Source organism: Python bivittatus, unplaced genomic scaffold (assembly GCF_059951505.1).
Source record: "Python bivittatus isolate LINGU-HERP-01145 unplaced genomic scaffold, Pbiv_v1 ctg000350_np1212, whole genome shotgun sequence".
Lineage (NCBI taxonomy): Eukaryota > Metazoa > Chordata > Lepidosauria > Squamata > Pythonidae > Python > Python bivittatus.
Window position 1 is genome coordinate 28,222,160 of NW_028277074.1, and position 27,934 is coordinate 28,250,093.

Consider the following 27,934-nt stretch of genomic DNA (forward strand, 5'->3'; position numbering starts at 1 on the left):
TCCACTGAAAAAACACTGAGTATGTATGTATGTATGTATGTATGTATGTATTGCTTCATATTCTGCATGAAGAATTGGAATCTTAAGTGTTCTGTTTTAAAACCTGGAAATAAAATGCCAACATTATTATTGATTATTCAACCATTTGAGTTTTGATTATTTGATTACTGACCATAACGAATATAAATGTTTAGTTTGCTGTTTCTTCTTGTCCAGATTTCATACAGTATGCCCACATTGGTAAACACACCTTCAAAACATTTTGTTAATCTTGTTTGAACTTTAAATCATTACACTACAGTTGAAGAGATTGCTGGAGTTCTAAGGTTAACATACTGTCAGTTTAAAGTACTGTATTTTGGTCACTGACCAGCCTTATTGTCAAATCTGTATTTAATCAAGAATAAGTGGTCTGGTGTCCTCCAGGAAATTCCCATTAACTCTAATCAGCATATACAATTTATGGTGGTCATAGTACATCTGTAAGACCCAACATTGTCTATTCCTCTTTGAAGATTTATCAACTTGGTGCTAATTAGATACAGTATATGAGACTACAACTTACATCACCATGAGCCAATATCAATCCAATATATCACAGGGTAACAAGTAGTTTAATGCAAACAAGAAAAGTTCTCATTTCATGCCTTTCTTCTGTCTTTTCTAATGGTCATCAGCTTACTAGGAGAAGGTGCACAATATTTAGTTATACAAAGGGGGAATTGAATTTGGAAATACATTAACAATCAAAGATACAATCACAAGAAATGGGTTTGCTTACCTACATGACATTTACTAAAACGGAACTGTACTCTTACACATTAGCAGATACGAAGAGAAGGAATAACAGGTACAGTCACATTTTTCCAGACCTCTTACATGTTCTTCTGATTTTCTAAACTCCCTCTACATTAATATGTGCCGCGTGTCTGTATCTATATGTATATGTATACAGAGAGAACCTGTGAGGTTCTTGCTTAGTATATTAAATGAAAATGCAGAATTAGGGTTTTTTCTTTCTCATGTCTACCTCCAGACTCTGACTCTAACAAATGCATAGTAATTTGCACCAGTTGTCTGCAAAGATTTTTATGATATGGTATATTCATTTCTGTTCTATTTTTTAAGTAACTAATTTATTATTATCATCAATGAATGCACAAAACACAGAAACAAACAGCAAAATGCTCAGAGTTCGTGTGTACAGTTGCTTTTCTTAGTGAATACAATTTGGCTTAAAAATGCATTTCTTCCCTTTTTGTGGGGAGCAACAGTATAATAAAATTGTATTCCTCAGTGCTTCTTGGAGTCTTTGTTAAGAGAGATGTAATAATTTCTAATCATAAGTTTATATAATTCAAGCAGTGTAATAGCATATAAGCTAGTGATTCAATAGCACCATCGCCACATTAAGATATACAGTCTGAGTATTTTATGCACTGGAATCTACCATCCCAAAGTGCCAGTGGAAATACATTAAAATACAGACATGTGAACACTCTTCTCTAACTTACTCTAGTAAGATTGATAAATTATCTAGATGCAGTAAAATTTCCCCAAGAGTCATGTGTATTTAGAATCCAAACTCATATTAGTTTGGATGTCAACATCTTTTATGCATTGCTTAAATGTCTCCTTAGTTTTAATGTATCCCAATGGAGACTCCAGGGCAAATCCATAATAATACAGCTTTTTCTCCACTGCTGTCCCAAGTAATAAGATAATTATTCTGGAGTATTAATGAACCCGCACATGCCTGTTACCTTTTTCTAATTCATAAGGCTGTCAGCTTCACCTAAGAGTGAATGGCTTGCTGCCAACAATATCCCCCCCCCCCCCCGGATTAAACAGAGCATGAAGGCTGTGCAAATCTTGAGTCCAGAGTACAATTTAAGAAGGGGATAAGAAATCAGTTAACACCACTTAAACATGCAGAGAACATGCCGGGCATGGATGACTATGTTTAATATGGATTTTAAAAAATGCTGATAGAAGGCTGTGTTTTTTCCCAGAAGAATGAACTTTACAGTAAAAAGAACACTAGCGGGTTACACCAGTGATAAATAGACAATTGATGGGAATTGGAGCCGATATTTATGAACTCAGAGATCACATGCACTTGGATGTCATAATCTACTTTTTGATGTATCTAGAGACTGCAAACATGGCTTGTATTATAAGATCTACTGCCAGGTATCAAATTCCAGAGAAAGAGCTCATACTGCTTGCACATATGCATAACTTGGTTCAGATTATAACCAGCCCCCACTATCCACAAGTTTGTGGAAGAAATAGAAACTTGCTTTCAAACTGCAGAATGAATTCCAGCATAAGATCTATTTTAAGATTTTTTTTTAAGTTATAGAGAAATTCCGATCTATTCCATCAGGTTTGGGCCAACACAAATTTACAGGATATTGAATAAATATGTTTGATAATAGTATATTTCACTGTGCACAATCCAAGGTAGATTTCATATTCACCTTCACAGTGCACATTACAAAGCGGAATTGATATCCTACATTTTCAGGTTTATCCCTTACCCTAGCTTTAGTTACTGGCTGGAATAAAGAACTCCAGAATTCATCTGCTGTTTGAGTTTGACCCCACTGATATCTTAACAAATATTGGGAGCCTTTTTCTTCAGTGATCACTTCCTCCATTTGATGCCAAAATACTAGGTCACAGATATAATTTTCACCCTTTACCCATTAAAATCTTACATTTTTGAATAAACGAAGCTTATTTATTTTGATAAACTTGGTCTTTCATAATAATACTTCAAATCAACTAAGTTTTGAGGAAGCCATGTTTTAAAAATGGCTTTTTTAGAGCACTAAAAAAATTAGTTGAATTTACAGCAAAGTATTTCTGGGCATTCTGTTCAACTCAAGCATTAATATTCAACATATTCAACAATCTCCTGCATGCACACACATTTTTATCTTTTCATCTATATATGTCATTTATCTTTTTACAATATTTGCAGACTGCAAACTCGGGGGACTCTGAGCAGTACAGAATAAACAGGAAAAATAAAAACAACACAAATTAAAACAACAAAACTAACATACTAAAATGGAATACCCACAATCAATCAAAGTTTCATAGAAATAAAGTTGGCTAACAACCAAATACAACTAATTTCCAAAGATGGATGTGGATTTTCATATCAACAAGTCTATAGTCCTGCCTATTTGTTCCCCATCTCTATAAAACAATCACAAGTGTTTATTGTATACCTGCAGGGCTAAGTTGATGAGATGGTTTCATTTTGCTACTTTCCACATCTTTTCCTGTGCTACAAGGGATGTAAAAAAGGCTTCCAAATAACAACACCATTTATTGATGTTACTTCCATTATATAGCTGTGCCTCCATCTGACTAACAATTCAAAAGCTAATTTCATACAGGCTTTAAATGAGAATCAGGAGATATTTGTCATGTGGAGATCTCCAAAGTTTGCCCATAATCTCTTCGCATAATCAAAGGCTGGCTTTGTCAATATAGGATACATAGAACAGCCCTGGGTTTCACCATTTATTTTTCCACCTGGTGAAAGTATGTTTTCTCATTCCAACCAATATAGAAATATCTCAAACAAATATCTGGCATATTATTTGCTGATTAGACTAAGCAGAGGTGTGGGAATAATCTGCTGGGTTAGGGTTGGGCCATTTTGTTAGAGTTGGGGCAATAATGACCAGTTGCAAAGAATCAGGAATGAGTGCTGGTTAATCAATGTAAAGGATGGCTAAAACTGGTGCTTACCAATCTGTATTTCTCCTAATCAATTCTAGAAAAATATGGTTGTCTCCTGAAGTTTGCCACATTCCAGTTATAAAATTAATTTTTATATTTCAGTGGGCATGACTGAAACCCAGTTAACAGTTCTGAAATCAGGTCAGAAGTTCACTTAAAACCTTTGTCATCTGTTAATAGTTTATGGAACTACCATAATACTAATATTAATAATCCTAATAAGGTAGTCTGTACTTGCAATAACAGAATAAAAATCTTCCTAATTGTTTGAATTTGCTGCTAAAATAAGACTCTAAACTTTCCTATGTTAATTTCTTTCTATTTTTTAGAGTTTTCTTGGAGTTTTGGAGAGTGTATGCTATCTGATAATGCTGGATTGTACTTGTATATCCTAAAGCTGTCTCTGGCAGCAGCAGCAACAGCAGCAATATTTTGGTGTTTGACACTGGAATGTCCTGCTAACCTTTTAACTAGAAAAAGTTTCCCATACAATTTCAAATGTATAATATAATTTATATAATATTATATGATTCATGAATAATTTCTGATGTATTTGTTACAATAACAGAGAATTTCAAGTACTTGCTTACTATTTAAGATATCTATGCAAGTCTCTTAGGGTTAGTCTCTTAGTCCATTTTGTCCTGATATGGTCATTTTTCAGTATTCCTGTATAAGTCCTTATATTATCTCACAGGGTAAGATAGATATCTGATTCATAAATATCAAATAAAAGAGAGGACAATGTTCACTGTCAGGCTTATCTCCCACTTTTCACCCTTCATTGATTGAATTAACCCCTTAAAATGGTAACATAAATAATTATGGAAGATTGCCACACAGATTGGAAGGTAAATTTCCTTGGTGTATCACCTTCTAGTATACCATTTAAAGCACAAAGATCAAGCCGCAATGTTCACCTTTGCGGCTGTGAAAGCACCTTATACAAACTGACACATTTCTGTTTGTAGCATGCCTTCTCTATCAGCTCAGCTAATTCTGTGACATCTGTAGCAGAATAATTTCAGTGCTATTTCTAAAATTAGAAATGCTACTGCCAACATGATACCACCATTGCCACTATTCTTCTTAAAAAGGATTGTTATCAACAAGACTAAGGGAAGCTCTTGGGAAAATAATGGTAAAAATTGGATTGCATAATTGTTAGCAAATCTTTACCACATCTTTACCAGATGCTTGTTGCTACCAGAATACTGTTACATTTTACTTTAAAGAATATTTTCTGTTTTCTGAAATCTCCAAAACAGATAAATTGTCATATTATTTATCCATGCATTTCTTCGTTATTAGTACATAAGAATACAGGTGGGCACCATAGTTCAAAATATAGTTACTTTGAAATATGTGATGCTACCAATTTCGATATTAAAGCAGTTGCCTACAAATACATTTCTTAAGCTGCTTAATCTAGCAGAATGCTAAAGCATTTACCCAGTGTATTTGTTAAAAGTATTTGCTTGTATTAGCAGGGCAGGATCATTCAAATTTATTCAAATTCCAATAAAAGAGAATATATATAGCTCAGGATTGAACTGTGGGGTCCTTGGTGATCTCTGAGGTTGGTTGTTTGATTGCAGACGTTTCATTACCCGACTAGGTAACATCATCAGTGCACTGATAATGTTACCTAGTCGAGCAATGAAACGTCTGCAAGCAAACAATCAACCTCAGAGAGCACCAAGGACTCCACATTATTCAAATTCATCTTGGTATAGCTCATGCATAATATTAAGCTATAAACCATAGTTTTAAAAACACAATGGTATCTTATGCAACAAAAAAAGGAAGTTAGTTTCAATGTTATATTTGTTAGGAAATATACCTACTTATCCAGAAAATAGAGTTGGTGAAATTCATAAGAGTTAGAGGGGGTGGTGAGATGTAGCCTTATTAATCTGTTCTCAAATTAATGTTTTATGAATGGCTACACCATTCATTTTTGGGTGGACAAGTATTCCCAAAGAAGAAAGTACCTAGACCTACTCTCAAAAGTCCGAGGGTGGCCATTACCGTTAAAATAGTTACCTCTCCTTGTTCCAATACACCTGTTTCATTAATGGAAATATTAGAAATTTAACTAAAGCAGTTTTGGTTTTTCTGTGTGTGTGTGTTTATATTTAACTTAATTCAGAGTTTGAGATAAAAACATAACCCATCTATTATCAGAATTACATACAGTGAGCCTAAATAGTTTCATATGCACAAATTATTCCCTTCCCCTACTTTTTTTGTAACATGTACATTTTCTCTACTATTTACTACCACACATTTTTTTTACTATTCATTAAGATGAACTATGTTTCAAAATTCTTAAAAGTATGGTTTTCTGCATGCATGTATTTCATTTTTATTTACTGTACCTATTTGACAAATATGTAAACAATCAGTGTTTTCCACTAACTTTTTTTGAAAAAACTACACCATAGAAATTTGTTGGATAGAAGTTCATATAGAAGTTCAAGTTCACATGCTACTAGCCAAAGGTAGAAAGCAAAATATGAATTATTTGATGCTGATTTTTTTTTTTTTTTTTTGTATGAATTTGCAAACTTAGGCCTTAAATCAAATTACTCCTGTAGCCATCCTCAGATTGTCCAAAGATTCCACAGTTGTAATTTTCTTTTTTTCCTCCATGTTCAGAAAATTTTCAATAGTTAAATTAAATAGATTTGATTTCTCTTGCAATTAATTTAATGCTTTGTTACCATCCATTTTTATGTTGCTCGGGTAAAATAGATTCTACATGAATATTAATTAATAACACATGTTTTATAATATTCATTTGGATTACCCTACTAACATGGAAGCTACAAGCCCTACCTTTGATTAATTACAAAAATATTGTATTATTGCATTGTAAGGAATAAGAAGTTTCACATTTTCTTGCCATAAAGCAGACTTCAAATAATGCAACAGAACACACATTTTTATTTCTCAAGTGAGATTCTTTAAAATAATGACAGCATTAGCATCAGGTACCATCTGCTAAGGAACTACATCTAGTGGGAGCCAGGAGATGGGCCTTTTTTGCTGTGGCTCCTGCCCTGTGGAACATCATCCCCCCTGAGGTGAGACTGCCCCCATCCGTTATGTCCTTCTGGAACTCTCTTAAAACCTGGTTATATCATCAGGCTTGGGGGTCTCACGGAAATGGGGATTTAATGAAGGGGCTACATTGTGTGTAACATATAACACTCTCCCTTGTCAGGATTTTCTTTCTCATGGGAAAGGATTCATCCCGTTATCTTTACAACAATAACAAATAATATTTTGACTACAGAGATCATGTGAAAAACACCTGTTATTGTGTGTTGTGTATTGTGCTATTTACTGCCACCTATTGGCGTGTGTATGCTAGGTACCCAGTGGGGGTGGCATAGAGCTATAATACAAGGGGAGGAAAATGTTCAGCTTCTCTGAGTAGTTGTTAGTTGTTTTAGTGTTAGCCACTATGTAGGTTTTATGGGCTACGTAGTTGTAACAAAGTACCAAGTAGCATACCTCTTCTCTAAGAGTTTGTAGCTAGAGATTTTGTTAAGCTTGTGTTGCTAATAAGTCTTGGATGCTACATTAAATGGGAAGATGTGTTTTTCTTTATATTTTGTATGATATTTGCATTTTATGGAATTTTGCATTTTTATCAATAAACACCAGTTAGTATATATTTTCTGACTGGATTTCTTTGGGAAACAAGAAATGGACATTGCATTGTGTTTGTGGTCATGGCTAATATTTTCCTGGAGTTTTTGCTGCGCTCTGCACAAACAGGAGTGTTTGTGATTATCACTCTGCCTGACATCCCTATCCCTTTAGTTGGCTTTTTTTCCCTTTAATATAATAATATTCATGTTTTAATTCTAGAGTGCTTTTGTAATTACTGTTTTTAATGGTTTTATTGTACATTGCCCAGAGCATGTTTCTGTGAGAAGGGTAACATATAAATATGATTGATAAATAAATAAATAAATAAATAAATAAATAAATAAATAAATAAATAACTATACTAACCAAGCATAGAACAAAATCATTTTTTATTATTTAAATAGGCTCAATATATTTGAGGCAAACATGGCATGAGGTCATTTGGTAGTAAACTTATTTTATGCAATATTAATTGCCAATTTTGTTGTTTAAGAAGAATGTACTCTATATAGTAATATATTGAGCAGTCTTCTTTAAAAAGAAGCTCCCGTGTCTGAAGTTGTGTTTCTCTTAAATATGACAAACCACTGGCAAGGCAGGGTTTTGAGTTAATAATATTCAAGAACATTCTCAGCAGTTGTACTTGCTTGATTTAGCTCCTGCTGTGATGATTCCTTTTTTATTAACTTTGCAATTATAGAGCACAGCTAAACTCAAAAGTACTTCAAGCTGAGTCTTTTATATACTATCTCAGTTGTTCATCAGCAGTCTTAGAGACTTGAAATGTAGTCAATTCCAAATTCCTTCTAACAGTATTTATTACTGTGACATTGAACTGCATAATTAATTTAACGAAATACTATATACATGTACATATATATGCACAAAAAATTCCCCTCTCACCCCTATGGGTGGTATGTATCTTCCTCAATCTCAGGTCCTCTACCAAAGACCTGGGAGTTTGAAGGTTCTGTGCAGTATCTTAGTTGTTCCTAGCACTGCACTCTTCTGGACAGAGAGCTCTGATGTTGTTCCTGGGATCTGTTGGAGCCACCCTCCCAGCTTAGGAGTCACAGCCCCGAGCGCTCCTACTACCACTGGGACCACTTTGGCCTTTACTTTCCACATCCTCTATAGTTCTTAACTAGTTGTTTCTCAGTTAGTGTGGATGTAGGTCTTCTGTTCATCCATAGTTCCCTCATACATTTCATATATCCCCTCTCATTAGGTCTACTGTTGTAGTAGCATTCCATCAATTCCAAGTTCTCTTGTCTCGTGTGTATGTGTATGTATACAGTATGTATATGTATACATGCACACACACACATACATATGCACACACACATACTGTTGATAACAATTTTAAAAGTATATCATGAAAAAAAAATTAGAAAACAGTAGGCCTTTACATTTTTTGTGAGTCTGTGTATGTTTGCTTGTGTAAATCAATAGTTAAATCATAGTTTAAATGTCTTGTCCACAAAGCTTCCTAAGTCTTACATTTCATTAAAGTCACTATCTCTAGATGGAAAAACAATCCACAGAAAGCTTCAAGGAAGGATTGTACCATTTAAATATTGACTAACAATTTATTTTCATGAAATAAATCTGAGCTATGTCTGAGATGTTCAATAGACAGCTTTTTTATTATTATTTTCTACCTCTTGCTGACATTTCATTTATGGAAAGAAAGGCAGATTTAGGCTATCTGATCTGGGTTGCAAAAATCTGGACATTAGATGGCAGCAGAAATACAGAAAACTAATTATTTGCTGCCATTCAGGAGCCATCAAGATTTTTGCAGCCTAGAATCTGGGGTCATGAAGATACCTAATTGTAAAAGACAGGTGAATAATGCCCCTGTATTAGTTTGCAATTCTGCTGGAATAGATAATCAGAGATAAGTTTTCTTTGAGCACAAATGATTCTCAAATACCCATTTAAAATGACACCCTGACTTCAAAATCTGTTTTCTCTCATAAAAACAAATATTTACTAAACAGGGTAAGTGTTCACTATCTGGTAGGTATGCTTAAACTACAGTTTTAGGATTTTTAAAAAAGTCTAATATACATGAAAGGACAAAATTCAGAAATACTTGAGATACTCAAATGAAGCAGTCCAGTCAGACAGACCTTTTAATAATTTGATTACTTTTTTTAATTATAAGAGCCATCAAATGTGTTTTTATAATATTTAACAATACAAATTGTTTATACAATTTATATTATTTATATTTATGTTTTGCTTCTCTCCTATCTTCATTGGTATAGGTGTGGAAACTAGTTTATGGTTACAGTGTTCCATGTTTTTCTGTTCCTGTAAAAATGAAAAATAAATATGAAAAATAAACAATTTTAAAATAATGTGATTCCTGAATTGAACCTGATTCTTTTCATTTGTATCAAAAGAAAAATTCATGGCTTACCAGGAATGCTAATATTCCATTGGATATCACGGTTGATTGTCAGTCTAAATATTGTAGAAACAAATTTATCAATTTGTCTAAACAAATATATTTCATAACAAATGTTCAGCATATCACTTTTACATGGGATAGTTGAGATATTTTCTATGAAAAGGTACATCATATGATATTTATAAAGTGAGGAAAAAATTCTGGCATAACACAAATCTTCAAATCTTTTCTTGGTTATGAAGAGATTAACCCAACAAAATGAAAGTGACAGAAGAAAATTTTGCTGCCAAGACAAGCTACTGGCACATGCACTTTCATTACTGTCAGCAAACCAGGAACCTTAGCAACTAAGGCATGGTTTTTATTTTAAACAATAATCCTGAACTGTGTATTTTGCTTCAAAACTCGTGTATTCATTCCTGAGCGAGTAGATGTGTATACTGAGTAAATGGATTTCTATACCGAGTGTAAATAGAACTCAGGTTTTAGATGCCTAAAACAGAACCTTCTCTTTAGGGAAGGTTGCTGAAAAGGCAGTCAGGCTGTGGCTTCTGACGGTCCTGGAAGAAATGGATTATCTATATCCTTTTAGTCAGGTTTCAGTGAGAGCACCGATCATACTTGTTGATAACCTCTGGCAAAGCTGGGACTGGTGGTGTAACTTTCATTGCTCTCCTTGACATTGCAGCAGCTTTAAATACCATCAAATTATTCTCCTTGACTGCCTGCAGAGGTTGGGAATAGATATTCCCACCTTAGTCACTCACATGTCAGCTATTTATTTATTTATTTAGTTATATATCAAATTTTCACCACCCATCTCATTAAAAAGTGACTCTGGGCAGTTTACAGAAAATATAAATATTAATTAAAAATAGTCTTAAATAAATAATAAATATATTCCAACGATTGATGGCAACTAGAGAGTATTAGGCTCCCTAATGTGTTTTACATGGGGCTGCCATTCAAGATCACTTGGAACCTACAACTGGTCCAGAGTGCAGTGACACAGGCAGTTAATGGGCATAGCATAACTAGTTACCAATTGCTTCATGATACAATTCAGATGGTGCTGGTTACCAACTATAAAGACCTTCATGGCATAGGGCCTGGCTAACTGAGTGATTGGCTGTCTCCCATAGTTTCTGCTTGTCCTGGATGATCAAGTCAGAGTTGGAATGCTTTAGGTCCCATTGATTAAACAATGTCATCAAATGGGACTCTGGAAGCAGGCCTTCTCTGTTGTAACACGTGCCTTCTGGAACAGCCTTAAACCAGAGATTTGTACAGTCCTATCCTAATCTCATTTAAACAGATCTTAAAAATCTGGCTCTCCACCCTGCCCCCCCCCCCCAGCCTTGGGCAAGAAATGTAACTAGTCTCTAATGGGAATATTTTGTCTTTAGGCTCTGTATTTTATTTTCATTACTGGACATTTATCATTTTTTATTTCTTACATTGTTTCAACTGTTTTTATTATTGTATGCCTCCCAGAGCCCTGATGAAATTGGGTGGCCTTATAAATTTGACAAATAAATTAATGTAATCTACTTTTTCAGGACCACATTCATATAATTGTTGAATTTCTACATCATAGGGTTTGATGCAAAAAGTCACACATTTTTTTTTCTAGAAAGTTGGCAAGCAAAGCAGTGGAAGGAATAACTTAGGATGCAATAACTTCATGAACAGAAGATTAGAGTCAAATGTTCACTGTACTTAAATCACAGCTGATAATGTTCACCTGGTTCTGAATATATCAAGGTATCATATATGTACTTATTCCTAAAAAGTTTATCAGTAAAATATGGACTAGTTTCACAGAAAATTTAAATTTAATACAGAATGAATGAATTTGTTAATGAGACAAACACTGTATGGATTTATGTTGAAGTTTATTTTAATGTGACCTCTGAGATTTTTGCCAGAGGAAAAGAAATCAAAAATTTGGAAAAGAAACATCAACATTTATAGAGTTATCACAGAATAATGTAGGTAGGTAGGCTATTATCGCTATCATCATCATCATCATCATCAAAATGTGTATGCTGCCTGACCCAATGACTCTGGATGGCTCACAATGAACAAAAGAAAATACAATAAAATCAATATAAGGAAAAAAAATGGCAAAAATGCAGACTGTACAATTATGCCTTAATTGTACATCATCCATATTTTCTTCATACTGGCTAACCAGTTACTTTTTGAAGTACAGTTAAACTTTCATACTGTTTTGATTCAGGAAACAGAGAAAGATATGTTTGTAATATGGTAGACTTAAGTAACATAACTATACTATTAACAGTAGTATTTAATATCCAGGAAATTCCAGCCATTAACATGTTTGCCCCGGGTATGCAACCTACTGATCTCCAGAGTTGCACTATTTTTTATTAAGGGCATGATCAGAAAATAGCCCAGAATTAAAGTGTCACCATAGAAGGCAGAAGTGAAATCTAGTCCTTGAAGTCAGATAAGAGGGCAAAGGAAGCAAGACAACTTCAAGATCAAAAGAACAAAATTGTTTTGGTTTCCTTAAAATGGGAAGTAATGTATGCATTTTTGGATAAGATCACAGATTAATGGGAGGAAGCATGACATTTAATTAAAATAAAACTTTTCAGTCACCATGTCCAAGCCACCATGTATTGAGTATGCACCAAAAATACCTTGAAAATTGGATGGTTTTGTTAGATTTACTTAGACTTTTGTAATGGAGGCAGCTTGCTTGTTGTTGTTGTTGAATATTCCATTTTATGAAGAGAGATCAACTTAAATTTAGGGTGTCTTCCTTTTGGTACAGTCAGTATTTTAGAGTATACTGAATGCAGTCTTCCATATATTTCAGATCATAACTTTAGAAATCATTTCCTTTTTGGCATGGGGAGGTAGAAACAACTGGGTATGAGTGATAATGAATGATAATCCCAATCTAAAAATGGCAGGTAAATGGTTCCCTTCCCTTCCCTGATTAACTGAATTCATAAACTAACAACCAAGGAAGATATGGTAGTACTTTTCATACATCTGAAAGGGATCCTGTAGCAGATGGACAAGTGCAGTCCTATCTAGTTTGAGAGCATAGGACATAGAATGCTAAAGTTGCAACAAAGCAGATTTCAAGTGAACATTAAGAAAATGCAGTTTGACAGTGGACCCTTTACCCATAGTGGTGGTAGTTTTTCCATCTATAGTTGTATTCAAGCACAGGCTAAACACCCATCAGTCTGGGGTGCTTTAATCTGAATCCCTTTGGTGAGCAGGAATTGGACTTGATGACCTAAATGGATCCTTCCAATTCTATGATTATGTGTATGGCAATGTAAATGAATTCACATGTAAAGTTATATGTGTCTGTGTGAATGGGAGTACAGGATTCATGTATGAAGGATGTCTCTTTTTTGAGAATGAAGTGTGGACAAGATCTATGAGTATGTATAGGAATGTGTGCATTTGAGCTAGTATGTCTGAAACTATGCATGTGAACCAAGATATGTATACCTTTGTGTGAATGTTTATTTATGTGATTTACATAATGGGTGTGTATGTGTGTGAACCTATAAATGGGGTTTATGGTATAAGTAAATGGGATATGTGGTATAAAAATGAGTATGTATGTGCATTGTAGCATAGGAGGCATAGATATTTGTTTATATGTATGAACATGCATGTGTATATGGGGAATAAGTATGTGTGTGTTTGAATAAGGTATGTGTATAATTAGGAAATAATACACATGTACCTGGATTTACCCAACAAGGCTAAAGCTGGTTAGTACATTATAATTTCTTATTTAAAGAAAATAAAAACTGTTGTAGAATTATGGAGTAGGAAGTAAGCAGTGTCTTGGGTTTTTTTTCAGATGGCTCTTGTACAGTTAGTCGGATTGATATGGCTTATAAATGCTGTTAAATGAATAAATCAATTACTTCTTTTACTGTTTGCTTTTAAAATATATGCCTGCTCCGAGTAAACCTTTTGAGCCTCAGTACAGTAGAAAGGAAAAAAAAATCTGTAATCATGACTAAGCTACAAAAGTGCCTATGTATTTGGCATATCCATGTATTCCCAGATTTGGGAATTGTTATGTTGTTTTTGTAAAGTATCAAGAACTGTAACAGCAATGACATGAAAGTGTGTGTTTTCTAGAATGGATAAAAAGAAGAAAATACCAGTTTTGTATTTAAAACTGAGGTAGAGAATGACCATCTAGGGAGAGGAGGGTCTAAGACAGTGTTTCTCAAACTTGGCAATGGTAAGACATGTGGACTTCAACTCACAGTATCCCCCAATTTGTTTGATAAACACTGGTTTAAAACTATGAAGTGTGAAATCACCAAGCAGCACCGCTGGCCAGATATCCTGGAGAACATATACTTACTGAGAACACTATTGAGAACACTAATAAAGCAAATTACCATTAGTTCAGAACAATTCATTGGCATGATAGCTTCAACCTTCAGCTGCCATCTGCTAACTTTGAAATAAATCCTTTTTATTATTTGTACGTAAGAATTTGCGTATAAGATAATCCTAACGAGGAGATAGTATTGACTTCAGAATAAAATCTATATGTTGATGTGGCTAAAATATGCTGCTCTGACTGCAAAGAGCAGGACAGATAATACACAAAGAGGCCATTCAGGATGTAGGCAGAAAAGAATGCTAGCAACAAGCAGTTGGCTCTCTAAAGAATGTTCCATTGGCAGTTACTGCCTTCCTAAAAATGAGTGGGAAACATGAATCTTTAAAAGTTTCTGGCCTGCATTTCCACGGCGATAAGGAAAGTTGGCAGTTCCACATAAGCTGCCAGTTTTGTATTCTGGGTCGCTCCATTCCTCCTACAGCCATGGCCCGGCTGATATTTTGACACAGGACAAAGTGGCTGTTTATTACAGTTGAGTGTTGTGGCCTGTACTCTGAGATGCATTCTGTCCATGGAATTTAACTGAGCTTGGCATTTTAAAGCTCGTTGTTGCGGTTGCTTACTTTTCCTGCGCTTTGAGTGCGGCAAGACGTGCTGAAGCCTCTGCTTCAAGCTGAAAATGTTACACAGGAAGACATACCATGTACAGGTTAGATCGGCTGTGATCCTGATGCTTAATTGTAATCAGCAAAGTGACAGAGAATTCCCCCCCCCCCTTTGGTACCTGCTATAGTATGATTGTGACTCTTAATCTTTCTGTATGTTTTTAAAATGTATGAACTTCCCATGTAGTAACTTATTGTGACTAGCATGATAATGGAGTACAGCATAGCATATAGACTAAAGGAACTAGCAAATTGTATTAAAATATTCAGTACAATTTTTATTTATGTTGGGAACAAATTCTGGGATAATTAACACTTTAACTTTCAACTGGCCTTGAACTAACATTGTTCTTATTTCAATATTGCAGTGGAAAAATCATTGATTTAACTAGTTCAGGTAAAAATTTCTAAAAAGTCATAAGAACAACCTTTCATGTATTTTAATTACTGAAAAACATTTATTACCGAAGCTCAGGCAAATGCCAAAGTTCATATATTTGTTTTGCATTTCTTTATAGGAGCTTCAGAAAGAAATTGAAACCCATACAGATATCTTCCATAGCCTGGATGAAAATGGACAGAAAATCTTGAGATCCCTTGAAGGTTCTGATGATGCTGCCTTGTTGCAGAGACGCCTGGATAACATGAACTTCCGATGGAGTGAACTTCGGAAAAAATCTTTAAATATTAGGTAGGGCTAAAATAGCAACAGCTGGGAGGCAGAAACTAGAATTTCTAAGAGAAAAGAAGTATTCTCAGCAACCCACCTGCCTACATAATCCTCACTCTACATGTACCATCAGCCTTTTTATTCAAATTGGACTAAAATGGCTGGGCTTGCCACAATTTATGCAATGGGAAAAATTTCTCTGGAAAGATAGTTCATTTTCTGTTTATGAGAGGGTTTTAGGAAGCAAGGAGTCGATAACTTTCTATATATTAATGTTTGCATAAAACAAGTTATTACTTTAATGCCAGTAACTGTGGTTCTAAATACACTGAAATAAGTAAATTTGTAGCCCATGCTTCAGAACTATTTATTTCCCAATTAAGTATGGGGTTGTCATTTAGCCATACTACAAAATGTGATACTGTAAAAGGGTAAAGTCGTATGGTTGCCAGATGTGCAGCTGCAATTATTGAAGTAGTAACTGCAGTTTATTGTAAGAAAAGAAAAAAGGAACCTATCTATTTGGGAATTAAAGCAAATTTCAGAAGAAGCTCCGTTTGCACACATGATGTTCTTTCCCCTAGATAGATAGCTTATTTGAATCATGCCTAATTGTTTTGGAATTCATATATAAGAAATCTGCATAGAACTGGGAATGGTATTTACTTACAATAGTTATAATTTGGTGAATGGACATGAGGAAAGATTTGCAGTGTGGAACCTGCAAGTAACTGTCCCTTAATTTTTGATATATACAAGGTTATGTTTGTAAACACAATTTTGGGGTAAGAAGATAGGTGATATCTTCTTAGGGAGAAGAAATTTGTTCTGCAAAAGTTCATAAAGAAAGGCATTATTAGAGAAAATCAGCTGGAAGAGAAAACCTTTAAAGGACTCAAAAATTCTTTTCTAAAGCAATCATCTGAGGGTGGATTTTTTTATTATTATTTTTTTTTTTTTACACTCCAGCACTGAGCCAGTATTGTTGAAATCACGTTTGCTTCCTCTGAAGCCTTTTCAAAGCAATATGTGAAATATTAGCTTTTTGCAGGGGTAGCCCTCAGGGAAGTCACTGTGTATATATGCATAATGACAGAAACCATCTTCATAACATTCATCATTAAAAATAAATGAAATATGTGAAGCTGAAAAATATTAATGTCTGAAGTGAGAAGAAAATTATTTTTCCCCACATATACAAGGAAAGGGATCTTTGAAATCTTTTCTTCATGAACCATTTTTATCCCTTGAACTTCATAGAAAAAAAAAGGTATAAGGAAAAATAAAAGAAAACAAACATAGCATATGAGCCAAACAGTGGACTTTTAATAAAGGAGCTTTTTAATGGTTTCTTTGCTGTAATTTTGATACCATTGACATTAAGCAAATTGAAAATAGTTTATCATGGTTACCTTGCTTTCTTGAATTAAACATTAAAGCAGTGTTTTTGCTCTACAAAAATAGTAAGCTATAATGAGAGTTTTATAGCCAAACCATGTAGGTGAGAAACAGGATCTTTAAATTTTAATTTAATAAATTTAAATTTATTAAATCTTTAAATGTTATTCCTCAGACCAGGAAAGGACAAATAGTTGTTATCATAGATGCCAATTCTCAAATACTTGTCCCTTAATGAGTGCTTTTCTATTAACTGAAGCTACATATACTAGCTTATTTAATCAATTATCTGTACATTGGAGAGTGCAGACTTGAGATTCTAGGGTTCTTTTTGCAAAAACAGAATCCTGAGATCCATAAACTATACCAGCTACACCATAGTTATATTGGCTATATATACACAATATCCTGACCCAGGTCACTATACACCTGAAAGATGCATTCACACAACGTGCTAAGTTTGGACATTGTTAAGGTTTGTATGCATGTATGTGTATATGTCTTAATATGCTATGTGAACATAGCCAGTGGATTTATGTGAATTCAGAAAATGGATTAATTCAGTAATTAATCTGAGCAAATTATAAGAACAGAGCTACAATGAGAATTATAGAACAAAATGCCTCTCAGTATATGAATCTGGCTCATGTTTAGTAGCAGAACCAAACTCAAAAATACTGTCATACCAAAGCCTACTATTTGTTTTAAATTCCCAAAAATCAGTTTTCAGCAACTGATCATGAAAATAAAAAGCTCTTAGTTGTTAATGTTGGATCTGGGAATCAGTATTTTGATTTATTCCAAATTCTTAGAGATCCACTTGTCAATCCTGATATACTTTCTTCCCATCCACCACTTTTGAACATTATATTTTGCCTCCTTAACTTCTGTTTGTAGAATTCAAGCATTTTGAAAGAGAGCCACAGTGCTCGGAGGCTGGAAAGCTGAACTTTTGAATGTAGTTGTTTGGCTTTGAAGAAAGGTTCACAGTAGTGACTTCCTTTAAGATCCTTTGAATTTAAGAGAAGATTTTTTTAGATGAAAATCTCACCCTTTAAAAATAATAGAAAGTCTCACCCCCACAAGTGAGGTGAGCTTAGCTCCTGCAGTTGTGATATTTGACATGCAGGTAAGACTGTTGGGCAAACTTCAGCTCTTTTTAAACTAGTTTATGTTGATTTTAATGAGGATGGAGTTGATAAATTGTATAGATTTTATATATTATATATATTTCCTTTAAGATCCTTTGAATTTTAGAGAAGATTTTTTTAGATGAAAATCTCACCCTTTAAAAATAATAGAAAGTCTCACCCCCACAAGTGATATATATTTCTTTGTACTCAGTGCTCATTACTTTTTTTTAACTTTTGTACTCACTATTTGTGACTTGTGGGAGGAGAAGTATAAAAAGGGAAAGAAAGAAAGAAAGAAAGAAAGAAAGAAAGAAAGAAAGAAAGAAAGAAAGAAAGAAAGAAAGAAAGAAAGAAAGAAAGAAATCTAGTATATATCTTATATTTTAACCTTTAAGAAATTTTCAAACCAGTTCAGAGAAATAGATTAAAATTAAGGAAAGAAATAGTAAAAATCCTGTTCTCACATTGTGCCCTACTACTGGTTTACTGGAAATCATCTTTTTTTCATGGTGTCTTTATTTTGCATGTATGGATTAGGTGGATATTGCTTTTGGTGATATTTGTAACACAGAGGCTTAACCTGTTTTTCAGGTCTCATCTAGAAGCCAGTTCTGATCAATGGAGACGTTTACACCTTTCTCTTCAGGAACTTCTGGCATGGCTGCAGTTGAAAGAAGATGAGCTAAAGCGACAGGCACCCATTGGTGGTGATCTTCCCACTGTACAAAAGCAGAATGATACCCATAGGGTATGATTTTTTTAAAAAATTCTGGAAGTAGATTGTGGGTATATTGTTATGATTTGGAGAATGGGGAATACTATAAACTAATGCTAAACTCAATATTAGAAATAATTAAACATAAACATTTGAAAAACTATTAGCTGATTTTCTTGGGGAATATGTTTATAATCTAATCCTTAAGAAAATCAGCAGTTTTCAAATATTTACATTTAATTATACTTGGAGCAACAGATGTATACATCTTAATATGACCACTTTTTAGGGCCTGATAAAATATATGATGAACTGCAGTGGGGGTAACTAGAGGGCAAATGACAAAATGAATATGACTTCATAACACAATTGCCATGAGTTACATACTTTCATCTGATGTTGGACACAAGTACATTTTGGAATTTGTGTCAAGGCATCATAACATTTGCTGAACGTTTGTCCTCCAACAAAGGTTGGAATGAATTTGGAGGAGGTATTATCCTATGCTTCTTGTCCTATGGGATTTCAAAATCTATAGTGACATTGCCAAGATGGACTCAGAATTTTATGTCTACCGTTATATCCATGAACTTGATATTGTCCCACATATGCAATGGATTTTGGCATTTTGTTTCTATAGATATGATTATTTGAAAGTAGAACAGGTCTGTGTGACGTTGTTATGCAAAGATCAGTCACTGCTCAGATTGCCCATAAAAACTTCTTCAGGTTTTGAAGACTAGTTGAAATTATCAAATTTTATTTATTTTATTTTATTATTAAAGCAATTTATATGGCTACCCAACTCACAGTGACTTTAGGTGGCTTACAGAAATAAATTATCTAATACAGGCTGTTGGTGGATCTAGTTGATTTTCTAAAACAAATTTTCTAATTTAGGGAATTTCTGAAAAAATTTGTTGGCAATATTATTGCCATGACAATCTGGAATACAGAGATGGCAAAGATGAGTGACACAATTGCTCCTAAGCATCCTTCCTCTTGTAAAGCCAAACCCATTCCTTGGTTTATTAGGAAGCCAAGAGTAATGAAGGGGCTGGGACAAGAGCTGGAATGCACATTAAGATCAAATTATGCTTGTTTTAAGGCCTACTCCATGACAGTCCAGATAGAAAAGACTGCTTACAGCAATGTCTATTGCATCTGCATTGAAAAAGTGGTTACTTCTTTCCGTATTATGCATTTTACCAGAGAAATGAGAGAGTCAGTAACTCTCTACGAACAGTTCACATAATCATTGTGAATAACATTATTCAGATCTGTTATAGTTTGGATAGCAATGTTAGGGCCACTCATTAAAATGTACATTTGGCAGCCATGAAACTTGGTATTATGTGTCTGTGGACTAGCTAAGTGAAGAGATGAGTTACTCATTATTTAAACCTTGTTTTTTCTTCCCTAGCTGATAAAATATGTCAAAATGAAACTGACCACATGGTTAATGGATGTAATAAATCTCTCTTGAAGTTGGGAGGCATTCCCCCATCCCATTCTATGTAAAGGAGGCAGACCTGGAACAGCTGTGCGGTTATAGGTCAATTCAAACAATTTCTAGGGAAAGTGACTGAAAAAGCAGTGGCTTCACAGCTGCACTTTCAAATGATTTGATAGTAACTATCTGGGCTCATTTTAATTTGAGTCTCAACTTGGATAAGATACTTAGACTTCTACACCACTTTTGTATGACCCATATGGAAACTGGATGGATGGGGTGTGGACCTGTTTGTTCTATGGAATTACTTGATGTCTTTTATAACATTTACCTTGGTATACTTCTTAACTGCCTGGTGAGATGAATTTTAGGGCACTACTGTCCAGAATTCTGGTCCTTCCCATTAAACCAATTCTAGAAGTTCATACCAACAGTATTGATCTACCATTCACTACCTAGGCATGGACCTATGATTACCTGTAGGTCTTCATAGGCATTCAGTACATAGTGTGATTAACTGAAAAATGATGAAATGTGTCACATCACAACGCAAACCTCTGCCTTTTGTATTTGTGTCCTGATACAGGACACAAATCCTAGCTACCATAAGTCATGGAATTTGTGTTGTGACATCATGATCCATATTCATCATTTGCCTTTCCTTGCCACTTATAAACACCTATGCTCATCTTCCATGCTGTTTAAGATCTACTCAAAACAGCTAGAGCTGGTTATTTTGGAATCAGGTACGATTTTGGCATCTTTGAATATTGTGAAAAATTTATAATAGACTAGATGAGGTAACCAAATGGAAGATTGAAATAAGATTAAAGTAGTGTTTGTAACTGGGAAACTTCTCTCTGGGATTAAAATTCAGCCTCACTTTTTTTAAATAATATTAGATTTTAAAATAAGAAGAATAAAACTAACAAAAACTAATATTAAAACTAAAGAATTAAAAAGAAAGAAAGAATGAAAAGGAAGAGAAAGAACAAAGTCAAAAGTACAGGAAAAAAGAAAGAAAAGAAAGAAAAAATATTAAAAAGAATGACTTCCAGCTTTCCTCACAACAGATATAAGTAACAGTTTACACTAAACTCTTACACTAAGTTTACACCATAACTCGTTTTTTCTATTGTCGATTATTGATTCTAATCATCAAATCCATACAACATAATTTTGTTTTTTTCCCCCTGTTTCAAGGAAAAAAGTCCAAAACAGGCTTCCACTTAGCATTAAAAAATTCAGCCTCTTTTGGATAGGCTTCAATTCCCCCAAATGACAAGATCACACACTGAGAGTGTTACTTGTGCCTCAGCTATAATTTGATTAAAAGATGGCAGCTGCAGTGAGACATGCATTTATTAGTGCACCAGCTGGATTTGGCAAAGGCTATCTATGTGTTGGTTGTGCCTTGTATTGACTATTGGAAGAGCTAACGTTTACAAGTGCATTGAGAATAGAAGCAAAGGTCACCACCAGGCACACAATCAAGCAGTCAACATATGCTAATCAATGAACTACCAGAAGAGCAAAACAGAACCCCCACCTCCACCCGCCCTGGCAAGGCAGGCCACAGCAGATAAATAGAGAGCAAACCTCATCCCATTTTAGCACTGAAGATGTTGCCTAGCCGGGTAATGAAACATTTGCAAGAAAAGAACCTAGCTCAGAGAACCCCAAGGACTCCAGAGAATAGAATGATTGAAATGTGGCAGCTGTGTTTATAAAGCTTCTGAGAATAAAATATACTATGAAATGTGTGATTTCAGAAGCAGTTGTAAAGTCTTATTTCTGACTTCTTAACAGCTTTGAGCATGTTTCTCATTCCTGTCCCTCCCACAAAGAGCCATGTTCTTTGGCTACAATTTCTGTTCCAGTTAACTATCAAAGCTAGTCTCCACATGGATACTTTTAGAAAGCCTTTTTCACATGCAGTAGCACATTTGTAACAGAATAGAAAACTTGTCTTGTTAGAGGCAGTTTGGTTCCCTGTGGACGAAAAAGAACAAAAGTCAGTTCTGATATTTAGGTCATTCTGTCTATTTTCCAGAATGCCTCTTGGTACAAAATAGGTGGAGAATAAGACCTACTTTAAACCTGTCTTTGACAGACGATTTATTTGTGCTTTTCAGGGTTCCTCCTCTTTCTAGTACCTTTTCTGACCAAAACAGTCCGTGTGCTGCCCTATACATATATTTTATTGTTATGCATGGTAATTGTGCTAAAATATCAGATCCTTTAGAAATCAGCTTCGGCTTCTCAAGAAGAGTTATTTCCGTTTTATTCTCACAGAAATCTTGTAAGGTGAATTAGGTTGCTATATAGCCCAAAATTATCAAATGACTCTTGCAGCTGTATTGCATGTGACTCTGTGTATCCACAGCCCCAGTCCAGCACTGATTCCTGCCCAAATTATTAAACTACATTTGTTTTCAGTTCTCATCCCAAAACAGTTTCAGTAATAATTTCCTGGATTTCCTGCTTCCGAAACTACTACTTTCTCCATGGAGAAATTTGTTTTGTCTTTGTATTTGGGCTCTTATCTAACATAAAGTAGTATGACTTATAATATTTCATCTAATGCTTGTGAATATTGAGGAGCACACTAAAATAGGCAATTTTATATTTATTTTGCATACGTTCAGTATAGCATAATAGAAAATAAGACTAACTGATTAATCACACACTGTGGAATTTGACAGTATTTTGTTTTATGCGTCCCAAAACGGTTATAGTAATCCATATCTGCCCTGTATTTAATTAGTTATACTGCCTTGTTTGACAGAGTTCATGTGTGCAAATAAGAGTGAGATGCTGAAGTGAAAGTTCTAACTCTATTTTATTACCTCTAGCAAAAGATTATCAGGCTCAAAACAGGAAGAACACATGGAAGCTTCACAATGGAGTTCAGTGAGGGAATTTAGTGGGTCCCCTCTACTGGGATGACTCTATGACTAGAATATAGGAAATGTAAAGATAAAAAATGGTCAAAAGAAGTAGATGCAATGGAAAAGGTACAGAAGTTGTACTCTGTGTAAAAAATATCTTAAGTTAATGATCTTGATGCTGTGGAGCGGTGTGGATTAAAACATGTGGGGGAGCAAATAAAAGCAATACTATTGCCCAACCAATCAAGTAGAAGATGCTTTCCAAAGACAAACTAAATATTTTTCAAAAAGGCATGAGGAAGTGACGTTGAGGAGCTAAAAAATATTAGGAGAAATTCTGTCAAGCAGGATCCTTCCAGAGGATTTCTATGTTCTCCTCCAGAAGATTAAAAAGAAGCTACAAGAGGATCAATTATCCTTGACTTGATCCTAGCCACTGGAGAATACTTAGTCAAGGAAGTGTAAATACAGGAATATTGGAAAATATTGTCTGTGTAACATTCTATTTTTTTTAAGGAAAATTAAACACATATTTTGGACTACTTGAAAGCAATTTTGAATACATTCACAGCAATGATAAGTAGGATTTGATAACTGGAACCTAGTGAGAAAATGTGTTTAAGATGAGTAGCAAAATTATATACAAAATAAGCAAAAAAAAAAAAAAAGACAGGAAAAAAGGCAAAATGGCTTCACTAAAAGATCTGAAAACAAAAAAGGAAGGAAGAGTACCCACTCTAACCCTGTTGAAAAACATGAGAATCATTACATCTCAGACTCAAGAAGACCCAGAAGAAAAACTGGATGTGCAGCCAACACCTGAAGCTGGAACATCACTGCTACCCCCTCCATTACAGAGCATAGCAGCTGATATGAGGCATAGGATTATGCATAAACTAGCTACAGTCAACCCTTGAGACCAATTACCAAGACTCAGTGGAGAAGTACCATCAGATAGTATGCTACAAGATGCCAATAGAGCCCTCACAACAATCCCTACTACCACCATAACTCAAACCAATGAACTGGTATACATTACAGCCACTATAATCATGGAAATGCTTGGCTACACGATCACATAGAACAGCAGTACACCCCCTTCCCCTGAAAATGAGGTTCGAAGCTAAGATCAAGGCAACTCAGAGAGAAGTTAGTCAGCAAGGCAATTCAGAGAGAAATTACTCACACCTACAGAAGGGTGTGAAGATTAAGGATAAGACTCAGCTACTGAAAAAATACAAGGGCCTGACTCCATCTGAAGCCCTAGAGACAGCCAAACAAAGGCTTACAGCACTGGCTGCTAGGCTAAGGAGATACACTAGAGAACCAGAGGCCAAGAAGTTAAATGTCATGTTCTCCAAAGAACCATCCAAGGTGTACTTCCAACTGCAGTGCAACAACAGAGTAACAGCAGAGCCACCAATAGAAGAAACTGAACAGTACTGGAAGTACATGGGAGAAAGAGAAGACACATAACACCAGTGCAAAGTATCTGCAAGACCTGAAAGCAGACCACAGCAATCTCCAAGAACAGAAGCCAGTCACCATCACAGTAGCAGACATACAACAGCAGGTCAGGAACATGAAGAACTGGACAGCACCTTGCCCGGACATGATCCACACCTACTCGCTAAAGAAACTAACAGCAGTGCATGAATGCCTAGCAGCATAGATGAACAAGCTGCTAGCACCAGGCTCCCACTCAGACTGGCTAACAGAAGGAAGGACAGAGCAGATCATGAAAGACTCCCACAAGGGAACAGCACTGTCCAACTACCGGCCAATAACCTGCCACCCCACAACATGGAAAGACCTATCTGGCATCATAGATGCCACGCTATAGAATCATATGGGCCAGTACATGAGCACATCTGAGAAGGGCACTGGGAAGAACACCAGAGGCTCAAAACACCTCTGCATATACCAAGGTGCTGAATATACCAAGGTGATGCACTGTTCCCGCTGCTGTTCTGCATTGGCTTGAACTCTCTCAGCCAGATAATCATAAGGGCTGGATATGGATACAAATTCCAGAGTAGAGCTACTATCAGTCACCTCCTCTACATGGATGATATCAAGCTGTATGCTAAAAGTGAAGGAGACATCCACTTGCTGATCCACCTGACACAGATCTACAGTGAGGACATTGGGAGGCCATTTGGACTGGAGAAGTGTGGCTGGATGGTAGTAAAAAGAGGGAAGGTAGTTAAGACTAATGGGGTGGAACGACCAGTGGGCCACATAGCAGACATGCAGACCAGCTACAAGTACCTTGGTATCCCACAGTCCCATGGGAACCACGATGAGGAGCAAGGAAGACAGCAACATGCAACTACAACCAAATGATAAGACAGGTCCTGAAGAGCCAGCTCAATGGGAAGAACAAGATCTACACCATCAACACATACACCCTGCCAGTCATCAGATACCCTACTGGTATAGTGAGCTGGCCAAAGGAGGACATGGAAGCTGCCAATGTGAAGACCTAGAGGCTCCTCACAATGTACAGAGGTTTCCACCCCAAGTCTGGTACCCAGAGACTGTACACCTACTAGAAAGAGGGTGGGTGGGGTCAAAGCCACTGTTCTGGACAAAACCCAGAGCATCCAGGAATACATCAGTAAGATGGTACCCAGAGATGAACTGCTGAAAGAATGCCTGAGGCAGCAGCAGACATGGGAGGAAGTTCAAGCGGAGGAAGTGCCATGGCAAGACAAGCCCCTGCATGGGATGTACCATCGACAGATAGCTGAGGTGGCTGACATTGGGAAATCCTATCAGTGGCTGGAAAGGGCTGGACTAAAAGACAGCACTAGGCACTGATCATAGCAGCACAAGAACAGGCACTAAGCACCAGATCCACGGAAGCACTAGACAGGACCAGCATACACTGAATGGCACAACCAAGTATCTGGCAATGTATACAGGAACATCTGCACAGTGTATGGGCTAGACCCTCCCAAATCCAGATGGGAGATTCCACAGAAGGTCATAGAGAATAATAGGGCTAAGATCCTGTGGGACTTCTAGATCCAATCGGACAGGCAGGTACTGGCCAATCAACTAGACATTGTGGTAGTAGACAAGGACCAGAAGACAGCCATGGTGATAGATGTAGCAGTGCCAAGTGACAGCAACATCAGGAAGAAGGAGTATGAGAAGCTGGAGAAGTACCAGGGCCTGAAGGAAGAACTAGAGAGGATGTGGAAAGTAAAGGCCAAAGTGGTCCCAGTGGTGGTAGGAGCGCTCGGGGCTGTGACTACTAAACTGGGAGAGTGGCTCCAACAGATCCCAGGAACAACATCAGAGCTCTCTGTCCAGAACAGTACAGGGCTAGGAACAGCTCAGATACTGTGCAGAACCCTCAAACTCCCAAGCCTCTGGTAGAGGACCTGAGATTGAGGAAGACACATAGCACCCATAGGGGCAAGGGGGATGGATGGATGGATGGATGGATGGATGGATGGATGGATGGATGGATGGATGGATGGATGGATAGATAGATAGATAGATAGATAGATAGATAGATAGATAGATAGATAGATAGATAGAATTCATTTATTCATTCATTCATTTGAAGTGCTAAAGTTGGAAGCAAAATAGCATATGGAATAATGGAAAACTATGGCTTTAGTTATATGAAACTACATGACACACTAAAATATTCCTGGCAAGATAATTAGATGTTTTTAGCAAATACGTATTACAATAGTAAGGTATAATTACTTGCATGGACATTGCTGGACAGACAAAACCAAATTGACTACATACTTTGCTACCAACAAAAACAGGATCTGATGCTCCTTGCAGTTCAGATCATGAACTCTTTTCTGCAAAATTCCAAGTGTAATTAAAGAAAGCAAACAAAAGGATTAACCCAACAATATATGATCTCAGCAAGATTCCATATTAAAAATAAATGGAGTTGTATTGTTTTGTGATGATGATGATATGGATTCCATATTGTAGTTGCTTGAATCTTAGTGTACTTTTTATATTTCTTTTAAATATAAAGTGAAATATAAGTGTGAGGTAAAAGCATGATTATGAGTTATGATTATGCTTAGCCTCTTTGTTTAAGATATATAAGTCAGTAAAGGGATGAGATAAGGTTTCATAAAACTAAGGAGATCTAAAGTGTTATATAAGTAGCTGAAGATCACAGTGATAAATAAAATGTATGAGATGAAGTCATAAGGTGGTGCCCTGGGTTGGACCATGTGAGAATCTCCTCCAAGGCTATACCCAACTACCTCCCCACAAAACATGAGATGTCCTGGAGTGGTTGAAGAATTTGTCTGAGATGAGCAACTTGGCTGACTGTGGCGAAAGCCCAGAGGCAGAGATGGGAAAATCAATTAGATTGCCTAAATCCAAGATATATGGATTGAGTCTGGACCATAAAGAAATATAAAATCTGTGTTTTGGAATGAGGGTTTTCAAAATAGATGCAACACTTGCTCAATGTGTTTGCCTTCTCTATGTTTCCTACATCTTGCCTGCTTCCTAAGATTGTTCTTCAATATTCATTAGACCTCATGTTTGAGCTGCCCATCCAGTTAGGGTCTGCACCTTGATAATATGAGTTGGACTTTTTAAAATGTTAATGGTAAAACAATATTCCTTAAGTTTCTGTATCTTCATTATCATATTTTGTCAATTAAGAACCTATTCAGCTTGCTATTTTAAGCAAAGTTTGAATTTAAATTTAGTTCTTTGTTTTCTGCCTTTTGTATTAGATTTACCACTTTCCCATAAAAAAGGAACTAGTCCAGGGATTTTCCAGTGCTTGAGAACAG

General features: G+C 35.7%; 1 protein-coding gene across 18 annotated transcripts in view; it reads left to right on the plus strand.

The window, feature by feature from the left end:
* The window catches only part of DMD (dystrophin), an 886,326-nt gene that overhangs the window by 702,703 nt on the left and 155,689 nt on the right, over window positions 1-27,934 (plus strand). For all 18 annotated transcript variants that reach the window (XM_088144802.1, XM_088144803.1, XM_088144790.1 and 15 more), the window contains 2 exons: window positions 15,394-15,566; window positions 18,668-18,824. In XM_088144802.1, coding sequence (XP_088000928.1) covers window positions 15,394-15,566; window positions 18,668-18,824 — 330 coding nt within the window. The remainder of the gene's footprint in view (window positions 1-15,393; window positions 15,567-18,667; window positions 18,825-27,934) is intronic.